The following is a 14,889-nucleotide window of genomic DNA, read 5'->3' as shown; positions in this document are numbered from 1 at the left end:
CCCTGTTTCCTTCTTGATCGCACGTAACATCCAGTTACAACCCATAAACTGTCTACGACATACAACCTTGTATAACTCCGGAGTTGACTCCCTTACTGTCATCTCATGACACTCTCTTACGTTGTACATTTTTACAGCCCTGGCTAAGCGAGCTTTATCGGGAAAATACATGCCCTTTGCCAGCACTGTTGGTCTAGACTCATCCCACATTGCTGACCGAAATTCATCATCATCCCTTGTGAGGGCATCCACATCCGGCATACTTGGCAAATTATCAAGATAGGAAATATTCCGCTCATGAAATGGCACGTGGGACTCGTACACTCTTGGTCTAATGAGAGGTGGAGGAGCATGCTCCCTCGTCAGCTCAGGTTCGACATTCACTTCCTCCTCCTCATCACCCTCGTCAGGGAAGAGTGTGTCATCTCCAGACTCATCGGCATTGTTGTCATAATCACTATTATCTTCTTGACTCTGCACATCTGCCAAATGGCGAGTAAATACGTCGTCTACAGGCAACTGAGTGAAGTCAGGACCATCAAGTTGCTCGTTTTCACTGCATAAAAAGAACAAAATGATAAGTTGCTCAAATTGATAAATATTTTACATATAACTATATCACTTCTCTTACAAGTCGTACTGCGTTGACATTTCATGATGGACATTTTTTTGTTGGTGATGACTCCCGGATGGACCACCGTGACCCAACACGCCAGAGCTACGCATATTCGAACTAGGCATGGGGTCATAACTTGTAAAATTCATATCCGGACGGTATCCTTGTGAAAAATATGAGTGTTAACGCAAATTAAATTCAATAAAAAGTAACATCGTAACAGAAAAGAAAATTGAAGTTTACTAGTAGTCTTGTGGATTATGTAAAGTAGGAGAGAAATTATTTCCTCATTCGCCCGCAGAGATAAGTTAAGATCCGGCCAAACTCTTTCAGCCGGAACATTTTATATTCCCTGTATTCATCCAGAATTCGCAAAAAATCTCTAAGAGTTTCATCATCTTCGATGTTAAACTCAGAATAACAAGCAAACCCCTACAGAGTCACATAATATGAAAATCTACCGGTTACTTTAAGGTTCACCGAACGTTTCCTCACACTCATTTTTGTACGTAGCAACGATACCAATTTATTGTAGTCCATTGTAAGTGGCAATTTAACATGACACTATAAAGATGAACTATACCTCATAGAGTTATTCTCCATTAACATCTCACCATTCTCCTCTACAACCTCACCCCCCAATATAATGAAACCCTTATTTTTGGCTCTTCAGACATTATAAAAAATGCTTGATAACAAGAAGAAAAGTTTGAACGGAAGTTAGAATATTTTTTGAATGGGATTTCATAAAATCCTAATGCCTTTAAATAAGGCAATGCCTAGCTTTGGGGGCTGAAGACGCGCTATACCCATTTGAATTATTATTATGTCAGTTAACCGCATGAGACTTATTGGTGAGCCCACAAACAGGTATAGCGCGATGTAATGCCGCGCTATATATATTTGAATTATAGTTATGTCAGTTAAATGCATGAGACTAGTTGGTGGACCCACAAACAGGTATAGCAGTATAATAACGCGCTATATATAATGCAGTATTATACCGGTTTATACTTTAACGACAGAAACACCATTAAAGTATAGCGCGATATAATACCGCATTATATATAAAAAACATTTTTTTTTTTGACAATAAAAAGGCATTTTGAGTCCAAAAAGTTGGCAATTAGGTTTCGGACTCCACTTGCCTCGGCAGGATGGTTGGTGACTTAGTTCCCCAAATAACCCAACTTGGAAGGTTTGTAATCTTGTCAATAATTCCAATCAAGATGGGTCCACCAATACCAATATACTGCAAATCTTAGTACATTCCAATGCCCAGGTACTTGGTACGTAGTCTATCTCGTGCTTGTCTCTCTCTACTTTTTGCTTTCTTGTCTTCATTGGGTTAGTGTTAGCTAGTGTCACTTTTGCAGAAAGTACACTGAGCTGATCAATGACTAGACAAGTACAGAATTTACTACTAATACGAACACTACACTTTTTCCTCAGTAGGTATTGAAGAAAAAATTGAAACCCTTTTTCTTTTTCTTTATAATGGAGCGTTATGAGTTTGTGAAGGATTTGGGTTCTGGTAATTTTGGAGTAGCTAAGCTTGTTAGAGATAAAATTACTAAAGAGCTCTTTGCTGTGAAGTTCTTTGAAAGAGGCCAAAAGGTCGCAGATTTGATGCCATCACTTTATTTGGGGATTTTAGTACTAATTTATTTATTTATTTATTTTTGGCTAATCACAATTTTCTCTCTTTCGAGGTCTGCAGATTGATGAACATGTACAAAGGGAAATTATGAATCATAGATCACTGAGTCATCCAAATATTATCAGATTCAAAGAGGTATAGTACTCAGCCTCTTACTGTTGGAAATGTTTTATTTTTTATTATTTGTTGCTCCGTCCGTTCTCTTTTACTTGTCTAGCTTGCATGTATTAAGTGTTTATTTTATAAATTATCCTTGTTAAATCTAAATTTGACTATTAGTACTCCGATTAGTTTTAAGGGTAGAAATGAAAAATTATTAATTAGTTCTTTCTTGATTTGCTAAAATGGACAAGTAATAGGGAACAGATCGAGTGTTTCAGGTTCATCTTCTATGACATTATTTCCTTATTAGTCAAAGGATAATAGTTTTCTATATTTGAGAACAATTTAACTCTAAACTTTTATTTTATCCTTAATTGCATGCTTTTATAGTCACAAAAGAATCTCATGGCATGTTTAAAATAACAAATTTCAAAAGTCTTTCATTCCTTTTTAAATATCCTGTGGTGAGGAGGGAATATTTATCTTAGCCGATTCCTCTGGGAAGCCTACTCTGTCTAATGAAGTAAAACATGTAATTTAGCATCAACTACATTTTTCAGTTCTGTTTATGGCTTATTCATATGAGTGAACTTCACACCTCTTCCAGGTATTGCTGACACCTACTCATCTAGCAATAGTAATGGAGTACGCTGCAGGCGGAGAACTCTTTCAGAGGATTTGTAAAGCTGGAAGATTCAACGAAGATGAGGTATTAGACGATAATTAGAGTGATAACTTGGCTAGATCAAATTTACATTTTACATATTTCTGGTGATTAACTTCTGACAAATAACTTGTGCTTGTTTGTTATATTCGGATTTTTGGTGCAATTTCTTTTTTTCTCAGTGTGGGGGACGGGGGATCATGCTTGTTATTTACCAATCTTCAATCCTGGGTACTGACATCTTAAAACTTTAAACGAAGAATGGATGTGCTTCCAAAATTCTCATGTTTTGAGGTCGTTATTCTCATATATTTGCATGTATATGTATGTATGTTGTCTATATGCTTGCGCGCACACACATACATGTACATACTTATACTGCTCAGTGCAGAATGCTTTCTATTCAAATTTCAAAGCTTGTAATTGTGTATTTTAAATTGTTTATATATTTGGTTTTTGGTCAGGCCAGATTCTTCTTTCAACAATTGATATCAGGGGTTAGCTACTGCCATTTCATGGTAAAACATCAATACTTCTCATGTTCTCAAGTTTCAACTAGTTTGTGTTTTCCGTGGACCTATTTTATTGATATTTTGCTTCAGCAAATCTGTCATAGAGATCTCAAATTGGAAAATACATTACTGGATGGAAGTGCTGCACCACGAGTCAAAATATGCGATTTTGGTTACTCCAAGGTCAATAATCTTTTGGCTAACCTTATATTCCTGACTACTGTTCCAGATTTTTGTTAAAATCCAGTTTAACGGCTTCACTTGTTTGCAGTCATCTGTCTTTCATTCTCAACCTAAGTCCACCGTAGGGACACCAGCTTATGTTGCACCGGAGATCTTATCAAAGAAAGAATATGATGGAAAGGTACTACTCGTGCGTTCTCAAACCAACTATTTCACGATGTTTGTATCATTTAATTGCATTTCTCTCTTGTTAATTCTTGAGTCAATAGGTGGCTGATGTTTGGTCTTGTGGAGTCACTTTATACGTAATGCTGGTTGGAGCTTATCCGTTTGAAGATCCCAGTGATCCAAAAAATTTCAGAAAGACTATTTCTGTAAGTACATGGAAATAATTACACATGAATTATGATAGATAGTGAAGAACTTGATCTGACTTATGAAAAGAGATTAAAAAAAAAAGGAACTGTTCTGTTTTGAATGTTGTAAAAGCCATTTTCCGCAGCACTTTGATTGAGTTAACTCTCCATAACAGAGAATATTTAGCGTCCAGTACTCAATTCCACAACATGTCCAAATCTCCATGGAGTGCGGGCATCTCTTATCCAGGATTTTTGTGACAGATCCTGAAAAGGTAAGAAAATTTCTGCCAAAAATTTATATCATTATAAATCTTATACGTGAAATGTTGTTCATAACTGTTTGAGCAACACGATCATGAAACACATTAGCTTGGACATGCCTCCATGTTTTACTCTTGTTTTGAATGTGTTCGGAGTAGTCCAATAATATTGTTGGTTTGCTGAATTCTCTTGTAGAGAATAACCATTCCGGAAATTAAAAAGCATCCCTGGTTTTTGAAAAACTTACCTGTCGAATTCATGGAAGAAGGACGACACGAATGCGTTGATGTAAATAACCCGAGTCAGAGCATGGAAGAAGTATTGGCAGTAATAGAGGAGGCAAGAATTGATTTGCGGGTTCCTAAGGTTGTAGCAAATTCATGTGAAGGGAGTATGGAACTTGATGAATTAGATGATGAAGATATTGAAACAAGTGGTGATTTTGTTTGTGAATTGTAATGTGTGGGCAATGCTGTAACTTACCCAAAGAGAATGAGTCTACACTACAATGCTGTAAATTTAGTTCCCAATGTTATAAATTCCTCGCTCCTCAGCAACTGACTCTGAGTTCTCTATGTGGTGATAGGTGCTGTTTTTTACTAGCTAGGTGGAACTTCTTTCCTTCGTCATTGGAATTGATGGTTTCCTATAACCCAGATAATAAGGACAACAAACTGAAATGCAGGAAGTAGGGTGGCAAACGGCAGGGTCGGGTCGGGTCGGGTATGAGCATGTCAAAAACAGATAAATTATCTGATCCGACCCATATTTAATAGGATAAAAAATGAATTATTATCCATGACTTCTTGAATATGATCACTTTTGGGAGAACTCTTACTCTCCCAACCTTGAGGAACCCCCAATTTGAGGCTTTACAAATGTAAAAGTTAAACTCAATAGTTATTCATTTTCTAAGTGGATAATATAGTTTTTATTTATATTTGAATCGATTTTAAAAAATTTATTATCCAACCCATTTTTAATGGATAATATGGGTGGATAATTATTTTCTTTATTCATTTTATCACCACTAGCAGGAAGTAGCATGTGATTTTATTTTAATTTTAAAAAGAAGTATTATAAGCAGTACGGCATTTTCAAAAACTCTTGGCAAATATTCCTTTCCAAAATTGTGGCCTGCTTTTGCTAGTTGGTCTGCTATCATGTTTTGCTCTCTGTACGCGTGTTCGACTACAGGGTTACCTAGCTGGCCCAGATAGTACCTGCAATCAGCAATTAAGTTAGAGAAATCAATATTTTGAGAATGTAATAATAGTATAAGATCCTTTGCATCCACGTCCACCTCCAGAGGTGCAATGTTATTTTCATAAGCTAATTTCAAGCCATGTGTTAATGCATAGAGCTCCGCAAAAATGGTTGAATCATGTGGTGCAGATCCTGAGAAACCTAAAATCCATTCAGCATTGAAGTTCCTAATTAATCCTCCTATGCCTGTCGTATTAGCTGAAAAAGCTCCGTCTATATTAAGTTTATAACAAAGAGCAGTTGGAGGATTCCATTTGATATTCTTAGCTGGTTTTATTTTACGATTAGTCTTACAAGTATAAGAAGCTAAGTAAGTAAATTCCGCTGCTTGTTGAGTAATATGATTATGGAGAATATTAACTCTAGTCATGTTAAACAGGTTATCGTTTCGTGTAAGCCAAATATTCCATAAACTAATAGGTAAGTAAATTTGAGGGTTGATGTGGAAAGGAAGGTTGGAGTTTTTATTAAAAATGAGTTCACGTGCCCAAGTATGTGTGCATGGCAGATTGGTAATGTGACTAATAAGGTGCATGAAGCCCAAGTCTTGCCAATATTTTCTAGCATTTAAGCAATCGAGAAAAATGTGTTTAATAGATTCATCTTCCCTTTGACAGTAAAAACAAGTAGCATCCCGAATAATATTAGTGTTTTTTAAGTAAAGTCTGGTTGGTAACCTATTATGGCAAAGAAGCCAAATAAAGGTTTTAAATATTGGATGGATAGGGAGTTTCCAAATCCATGAAAAAGTATGAGAGTGAGTCGTAGAAGACTGTGTGTCTACCTCAAGTGTGGTATACATAGAATTAACAGTAAATTTGCTAGTTTGAGTTAGACCCCAGTAGATTAGATCTGCTTGATTGCGAAAGTGGGATACGTAAGTAGCATCCATCAAACGATTAATATTATGCCCTAGGTCAAAAGGAATTATTTCCTTATTCCATCCCATGGGATTAAGTATTTGAGAAATTGTTAGACTTGTTTGTTCCAAAGTTGAGGGGCCTTGGATCATAGAGCGCAGCGTTGTGCCTGGCTTTAACCAAAGGTCGTCCCAAACACTAATATGCTTGCCATCTCCTATTCTCCATTTAATACCCATTTGGCAAAAGTTACAGCCTATTAGGATGTTATCCCAAGTTTTGGAATTATTCAACACAGTATTTTTGTGGATGTATTTGTTAATAAGAATCCTTGACCACATTGCTTGAGGAGATTGGAAAATTCTCCAAGCAAGGCCTGCAAGTAAAGCCTTATTTTTTTGCCCTAATTTTTGAATGCCCAGACCACCTATAACTTTTGGGGTTGTTACAACATTCCATTTGAGAAGATGCATTCTCTTCTTTGTTGAGGTAGTGCCCCAAAGAAAATTCCGCTGGTATTGCTCCATTTTATTGATAATATGTTTAGGAATTTGAATATACTGCATAATATGATTAGGAAGGTTATTCAGAGTAGATTTAATAAGAGTAGAGCGACCTGTCATAGTTAAAAAATTAGTTTTCCATCCCGCTAATCTATTCTTAACATTATCTAGAAGGAATTGAAAGTCCTCGTTTTTAGGTCGAGTATTGAACATAGGAAACCCTAAATATTTACCAAACGAAGTCCCTTCCTTAATAGAAAAAGTCTCTATAACAAAATTTCGGCCAGATTGGGAGCTATTCTTGGAGAAGTAAGCCTTAGATTTTTCAAAATTAATTTGTTGACCGAAGCAAGAGGTAAAGTGGTCTAGAACATCAACTATTGCATGACAACTCTTAGTAGTAATTTTAGAAAATAAAACAATGTCGTCCGCAAATAAAAGGTGTGAAAGTTGTGGCCCATTTCTAGATAGGCAAATGGGTTTCCATTGTAGGTAATCTACTGATAATGAAATACTACGTGAGAGCATTTCCATACACATTATGAATAAGTAAGGCGATAAAGGATCACCCAGACGAATGCCTCTTGTCGGAACAAAATATGGAGTCCTAGAACCATTAATTAAAATAGAAACCGAAGTTGTTGTAACATATGACATGATTAAAGTAATCAGTGAAGCAGGAAAATTAAAATATATAAGTGTACTCCGAATAAAAGACCATTCTAACCTATCAAACGCCTTTTCTAGATCTAATTTCAAGAGCATGTAAGAAGTTTTACCTTTAGTATTCCTAAAATAGTTTAAAACTTCCTATACTATAATAGCATTATCAGAAGCTTTACCTTGTTGAAAACTAGTTTGAGTAGGTCCTATTATCTTAGCAATGATAGGTTTTAGCCTATTTACAATTAGCTTGGTAATCAACTTATACAAAGTATTGCATAAGCTTATAGGACGATATTGTTGAATAATAGCAGGGTTCTTTACCTTAGGAATAAGACATATAAAGGTTTGATTTAATTCGTAAGGCATTTCCTTGGTATTAAAGATGTCTTGGCAAAATAAAGTAACCATATTGCCTACATCTGACCAAAATTTTTGATAGAAGAAAGGATGAAGTCCGTCTGGACCAGGTGATTTATAGGGTTTAAAGTTGAATAAGGCACTTTTAATCTCATGTTGTCCAAGAGGCTCCTCCAACTGCTGATTTTCATATATAGAAAGATTAAAATTATAAGAATCATTGTAATTTTTATTAGAAGTTAATTGCCCAGTTGTGAATAGTGTTTGATAAAAAGCAATAATATGCTGCTTTAGGTCATCTTGATGGAAAATCCAATTGCCCACCAAATCTTGTAGTCCAAAAATTCTATTTCGCCTACGTCTATGAATAATAGTCATATGGAAAAATTTTATATTCGCATCACCCTCATTTAACCAATTGATACGAGATTTAATTTCCAAAATTCCTCCTCTAGACGTAATATTTTACTATATTGCATAGAAAGATCTATTTCCAAATTTTGCAGGAATATACTAGAAGGATAATGCACCGAAGCTTGAATTCCTGCCAGTCTAGCTAATAAAGTTCTTTTTTGTTGAAAAATATTCCCAAATTGTTGTTTCTTCCAAAGGGTAGCAGCAACCTGGAATAATTTTGTAGTTTGAGGCAAAGAATGAACCCCTGACCAAATGTTACGAACTAAAGCTGGAAAATGTGGGTTAGATGCCCACATTGTTTCAAAGCGGAATATTTTTTGTGGTATCCTGGGAGTGGGCTCTAGTGTAATTAGAAGGGGGCAATGATCCGAATAAGTTCGTGGGAGATGCTTTACCACAGCTTCTGGATACAAATTTAGCCATTCATAGTTTGCTAGAAAACGATCAAGCCTCTCTAGAATTGTGTTACCATATCTACGCTTATTAGTCCAAGTGAAACGACTACCATGAAAGCTGAGGTTTAATAATTTACAGTAATTTAAGTAATTAACAAACTTATCTACTATACTATTTCTTATAGGAAGACCACCAAATTTCTCCCTATAGTTCATAATTTCATTAAAATCACCTCCTAATAACTATGGCATATCAAGAGTATTTTGTAAATTAATTAAACTGTCCCAAAGTAAATTTCTTAAATGAGAATGAATACTAGTATAAATAGCAGATAACAACCATGGGGGTTTATTAGAATATACCTGGACTATACAATGTATCTGTTGCTCAGAAATTCTCATCTCTGTCACCTTGATGCCCTCCTCATTCCATAGTACCACTAGTCCCCCTATTAGCCCGTTAGCAGCAACTTGTGACATATGAGTGAAGTTAAAGTCATCACGAAGCCTTGAGTGGTCATGCATGTGTGTTTCAAGTAAGATTGCTAGCACAGGTCTGTGATTATCTAACAAAGACCTAAAGTGATGCCTAAACTTAGGATTGTGCGATCCCCGACAATTCCAAACTAAGAAATTCATATAGGAACTAGGATTGGAGATCTGCCCTATTGGAACTGGAGTCCTCGGAGTGACAAGAGATGTCATCTGCTCCAGACTCACTGCCTGAGAGGTCTGATGAAGTGTGGGAATAATGACCATAGCATATTTCCCGACTTCTAGATTTATTGTTTGACGAAAGTTGAGGCTGCATGCTTCTAGATCGGGTGGACATTTGAGAACAAATTTTTTTTCGTACTGCTCTTTTAGGTTGTAAAGTAGTATCCCCTTTAGTCACCAGAACTCTGTTCTTGTTTCCCTCATCTCCGCTGGTATTTCTGGCAACTCTTGCCTTGTTGGACTGTCTAGTATGTGTGGTGAGGGTGGTGGTGTTTATGGGGGAGTCTCCTGTAAACTGAAGTTGTCCATAGGACTTAGAGGGCTGGCATATGGGGAGAGTGGGTTGAAGGAGTAAATTGACTGGAACCATGGAGCAAACACCTGGCCTATATGGTGTGGAGGGTAGAAGGGCATCAGGTTGATTACTGGGTTCCCATGCAGATTTGCTGGGTTCATGGGATAAGACCAGTGTTGAGTCGAAGTGGAGGCTTGGTTCTCTAATACTAATGGTGTTTGAGTGGTGAACCATTGGTTCTGAGTATAAGCTCCCATCCCTAGACGCATTCCCTCTGTTACAATCTCTGCTAGGTGGGAAGGATTTTGTATTAGGAGAACAATCTCCTGACCGTTCATCTCCAAAGTGAATATCAGAGCATAGCCCTGTAAACCCATCTCCAACCAAGACTGAAGTGGATGGTCCATGGAGATGACTTGAGAAGTGTAAATCATCGGGGTTGAGATGTGTGGCATTTATGGCCCCTGCATGATCAGTCGAGGTAGGTGAAAAAGTTGATTGTTGGTTTGAATGTTCTCTTGCATGGACATGTAATGACTGGTTTTTGGAAAGGATGGACGCTGCATCTTTAGAGGTAGTAGAAGCAGTTTGGTGGTGACTCTGTATTTGAGCAAGATTTTGATACTGATTTACTAAAGATTGATTAGAAGCAGATGTGGTAGAAGATGTGGGCGTGTGAATTAAGTGAGTGGAGTAGGTGGTTCTCACATGATGTGTAATGATTATGTTTGTAAGGATAAGTGTGTTTTTGGTCTACGTTATCTAAGGGTACTGTAGCATGTAAGAGTGTTTTGGTTTGGCTTACTACTGGTAGGGATGTGTCAAGTAGGGACAAAGCCAAAGAGGATTTGTCAAGTAAGGATTGATCAGGTGAGGTGTCTGGAATACTACGTGGAACAAGCTGCTGAAGTGGCTGTGTTCGGTTAAGGGGCGTGGTAGAATTTTCTAGACATGGTAAAGATTGGAGTGGTAACTTTAGGTCAGTAATTATTTGAGAGGCAGCTCGTTGATTAGTAGTAGGAAGAGGTGAACCTATGTTTTGTATGGATTGGCCAGTAGGGTGGAGCTATATAGCAGGTGGTGGTGTTATTTGTGTGCTACTGTCCACTTTATGACCCTCATTTGTTGGGCTTGCATGAAAACTAGGTGGCCATTCGCTATTTGGGTCCAAGTTGTTTAGACAGCCGAAACTATTGATACCATCTTTATTGGGCTTAGTGGGTACGAATTGATCAGTATCTTTCTAGCACAAATGTGGCCTGGTAGGGTTAGGGTACGTACCTGGTCCAAGTTGCTGTCTTGGTGGTGCTGCTACTGCCACCGCCTTGTTCATGGAGGGTTTGGAGTTCCTGGTAACATAGTTAGATCTTCTTGCAAACTCAACGATGTTCCACTCACTTCCTTGTGCCCCATCAACCTGTAGTTGAGGTGATGAAGTTGTTGCCTCCATAGGTGAAGAAGTAGCAAACGTACAGTTTTGTTTGGCATGTCCAAAGCGTTCACAATTCATACAGAGTAGGTTTAGACCCTCATATTGAATTATTTGCCTATGGTGACCTATATTGACGTGCATTTTCAAAGGCTTTTCCAAAGGTACCTCGATACATATTCGTGCATATCTTCCCCTAGTGGTAGATGAAGTGCACAAATCTATCTTAAGTAGTTTTCCCAACTTCGACCCCACTCGTTGTAGTATTTCCAGATCATAGAACTCAGTCGGAAGTTTAGGGAGCCTCACCCATAGAGCAGAGTATGTAAGTTGAGTAGATGAAGCGATGAATTTAGGTTCCCATCGACGAACAGATAAAAAATGGCTCAGAATGAACCATGGACCACCATGAAGAGCCTTGATCATATTCTCCTCCTTTTGATATTTTATGAGAAAGAAATCAGAGCCTAAATCAATAAGAGGAAGTTCCTCTGTTGGCTTCCAAAGATCTAGGAGTTTATTTCTTAGAATATGATGGGCAATCTTTCTTCCAAACAACTTTGATGACTGAATATTTCCAGGGTTCATATAAACGAGATTTATCATTAAAACACCGCTTGGCAAAATTACGGTGGCAATATGAATCGCTGATATCCGTGTGTAACTAGTTGTCATGATGATAATTCCAATAGGATGACCATGACAACTGTAAATACTAGTAGTAGTTTAGGGTTTTGTAATACAACAATGGTTTGTGATAGGGTGCCAGTTAGGCCCCAGCCATCTGTACATGGTTATTAAATGCTAATACATATTATCTTTTCAGACAAAAAAAAAGTCTTGAGAAAAGGAAAAAAACAAACAAAGAAGGACTAGATGAAATAATTGAAGTACGAAGTTTACCATTTTTTTCCCTTTCTATTGGTGTACGACTTTTTCTATTTTTTGTGTCTTCAACAGGCCTTAGAAGGAAAGGAGGATAACCCAGACAGTTTTCTTGATCTTTCATTGGTTAAACAGAGACACCTTGATGAAAGTATAAGAGGGGGTGAATTGCCGATTTTTCTTTTTCTATCCTAAATAGTTTACTAGTTTACCAATTAGTCGACTGAAAATAAAAACAGAATATAACTGAAAGCAGAAGTAAAGTGCAGGAATTAACGACATCCAAATTTTATACTTGTTCGGATTCAATGTGATTCCTACTCCAGTCCCCTTGGGTTGCAAAGGTGTTCTCTCTTCAAAGCTCCTTGAAAGTTTTGTACAATTGTGTTGATGTTATCTCTGAACACCAACTCACTTTTGAATCTAGTACACTTGTGATATTTTCGATACAATGCTCACCAATATTTTTCTCTCTTTTTTCTCTCTACTGATTACACAGTAAAATTTGTTAAGATTACAATGCTTGTTTGGAGTAGAACAAGTATGATCAAAGTATATGATTCTTCCTTGATAATCTGCATTATATACTTGAGCTTGGCTTGACGTATCTTTGGCAGACCGTTGAGAGATTTGCAATCTTAAGGGAATTGATTCTTGGAGTTGAATCTGTTATGATTCATTGAAAGAATAAGTGCGGAGCTTCTGTAGATGGTCCTGACTGCTGCTCTTTTCCTTCTTTGAAAAAGGATCCCCTATAATTAGTTCTTAAGTTGTTCCTTGATCCATGAGATTAATAGCCTTCCTTTTCGACACATATCTTCAGTAATCAGGGTAGGCGCAATTTTAGTCCAGATCTCTATAAATCTTGGTCCTTCGTTCTTTATACCCATTATCCTGGTTGTCATATCGCTTTAATCTTGGGCCTTCCTTTCTTGCTTCTGTTGATAGATCTTTTACCTTCGTTCTTTACTCCTTCCTTTCTTGTCTTCATCCGTACATCATTGATTTCATGCACACAATAATATATTATTTTTCATCATTGAAATTTAAATCTAACAATCTCTCCCTTTTTGATGATGACAAAATAACATATATAAAAGCAGTTTACTTCCCTGTTTAGTCGACTCCCGCCATGATGTGGTCGACTCCTTGGTTGACTCCCCCTCAACAATATAGTACTTGCTAAATACTTGTAGTCGACTCCCCCTCAACAGGACAGCCATAAAAAAATTCTTGCTACTTGTCTACCTGCATTAGAAACTCATTTCTCCCCCTTTTGGCATTGGCAAAAAGGATTACAACATTATGCAAACATAGAACAACAAAATAATATTGTAGACAAAAATATTGCAAGCAAACTACGCAATCATAAGTGCAGTGATAGGCATACAAAGATAGTGAGAGTTCAACAAAGAAACATCTAATGAATGGTGAACTAGTCCAAAATAGCAAAAACAATTGCCTTATCCACCGATTCACAACTAACGACGCAGAAAGTAAGTGAGAGTATTGCAAATAGCCTCATTCAGACGATCAAAGCTAGCATTCACTGAAATAGACAAACCATCGATCATGTCATGCACCTCCTTGAAAGCTTTGACTACATTTTCTGCTAACTTGAGAATCTTGACCCTTCTCTTTGATACATCTGCCCCTGTCTCCTTGGAGATGGCATGAATATCCCCAATGGTTGATTGAGTTGAGGCAAAAAGGTCCTTGATGATGGTCAGTTTGTTATCAATGACAATCAATTTCTCTACAAGTTCGAGATCACTCACACCTAGGTGGGAACCAGATTTGGCTTTCAATTCAGTCTGAAAAATCTTGATCTCTCCTTCCTGCTTCTTTACCCAGGTACCCTTAGCACAAACATAACCCAAATTTGCAAAAGCTCTAGAGTTATAAGATTTGGCAACAGAGACAAAGGGGTAATCGAAAATATAGATGTTATGGGCTTTTAGGAGATGAGTGATAACCATACCATAAGGAAGACTAGTGGGGTCATAAGCACTTTCAATCATTAAATTTATAACCCAGGAGGACAGTTTGATTTTAAGCTTGGTCACTATACAATAAATAAAAAAGTAGTATCTCATTGAGATAAAGTGGAGAATGAACCAGTGCGAGGGAGAATGGTTGTTTGCTACAATGTGAGCGAGGCCCTGAGTGTCAAAACTAACATCACTGGGGCTTACCTGGTTAGGAAGGGAATCAGAGGAATAATCAGCTATGCAATGCTTTACTTGATCAAAGGTAATTTCAAAATTTTCAGGCCAGGTATTTTTGAAAAGCATGGGAAAACCAAAATATTTACACTGAAAAATTGAGTCAAACATGGCACACGCTAGAAGAATGCGATTTCCTAGAACTAAAGATTCCAACTTATCAGACTTGTTAGAACGGAGAATAGCATAAAACATCCTAACTATGGATTCATAGACTTTAGGAGGAGGTAAAGAGAGTAAATTTGAGCAACCTTGGATATAAAAAAACTCTTTTACCTTACAGTTGAGGGCTTGCATTTCATTCAGATCAATCACTCTATCATGGGCAGTAGGCTTCTCTTTGAGGATAATGAAGGACTCCCTATTTGGAGTATCCGTGAAATTGATGTCTTGATCTAGAGTGCTTGAGAGATCTATTTTGGATTTCTTAGGGGTGAAAGATTTAGGAGGTTCTTCCATGGGTCGTTTTTCAAGGGCTTTCTCGTTCATACGACGAGTGTTGTCAAACAGCTCTGCC

The 14,889-nt window shown here is 37.3% G+C and overlaps 1 protein-coding gene across 2 annotated transcripts; it reads left to right on the top strand.

Annotated features, from left to right (window-relative positions):
• The first annotated feature begins 1,820 nt into the window (after positions 1-1,820).
• Positions 1,821-4,914, top strand: LOC104215363 (serine/threonine-protein kinase SAPK1-like). Of its 2 annotated transcripts, none has more exons than XM_070160200.1 (9): positions 1,821-1,905; positions 2,337-2,411; positions 2,986-3,087; positions 3,507-3,560; positions 3,645-3,737; positions 3,826-3,918; positions 4,007-4,111; positions 4,270-4,368; positions 4,553-4,914. In XM_070160200.1, the coding sequence occupies exons 1-9, from the start codon at positions 1,891-1,893 to the stop codon at positions 4,814-4,816; spliced, it is 900 nt and encodes a 299-aa protein (XP_070016301.1). In that variant the 5' UTR covers positions 1,821-1,890; the 3' UTR covers positions 4,817-4,914. The 2 variants fall into 2 exon arrangements, with proteins under 2 accessions (XP_070016301.1, XP_009763452.1); XM_009765150.2 differs by lacking the exon at positions 1,821-1,905 and adding an exon at positions 1,919-2,233.
• The last annotated feature ends 9,975 nt before the right edge of the window (positions 4,915-14,889 follow it).

This window comes from Nicotiana sylvestris, chromosome 10 (genome assembly GCF_000393655.2).
Source record: "Nicotiana sylvestris chromosome 10, ASM39365v2, whole genome shotgun sequence".
In the NCBI taxonomy this organism is placed as follows: domain Eukaryota; kingdom Viridiplantae; phylum Streptophyta; class Magnoliopsida; order Solanales; family Solanaceae; genus Nicotiana; species Nicotiana sylvestris.
The sequence above is the reverse complement of the archived record's forward strand: the minus strand, read 5'-3'. Positions and strand labels throughout refer to the sequence as shown.

Bases quoted from the DNA above. Each gene is read 5' to 3' on its own strand.
- LOC104215363 (XM_009765150.2), top strand. From the start codon at position 2,114: ATGGAGCGTTATGAGTTTGTGAAGGATTTGGGTTCTGGTAATTTTGGA. The intron at 3,919-4,006 runs GTACTACTCGTG...TTGAGTCAATAG, and splicing joins AGAAAGAATATGATGGAAAG to GTGGCTGATGTTTGGTCTTG. The intron at 4,112-4,269 runs GTAAGTACATGG...TCTCCATAACAG, and splicing joins ATTTCAGAAAGACTATTTCT to AGAATATTTAGCGTCCAGTA.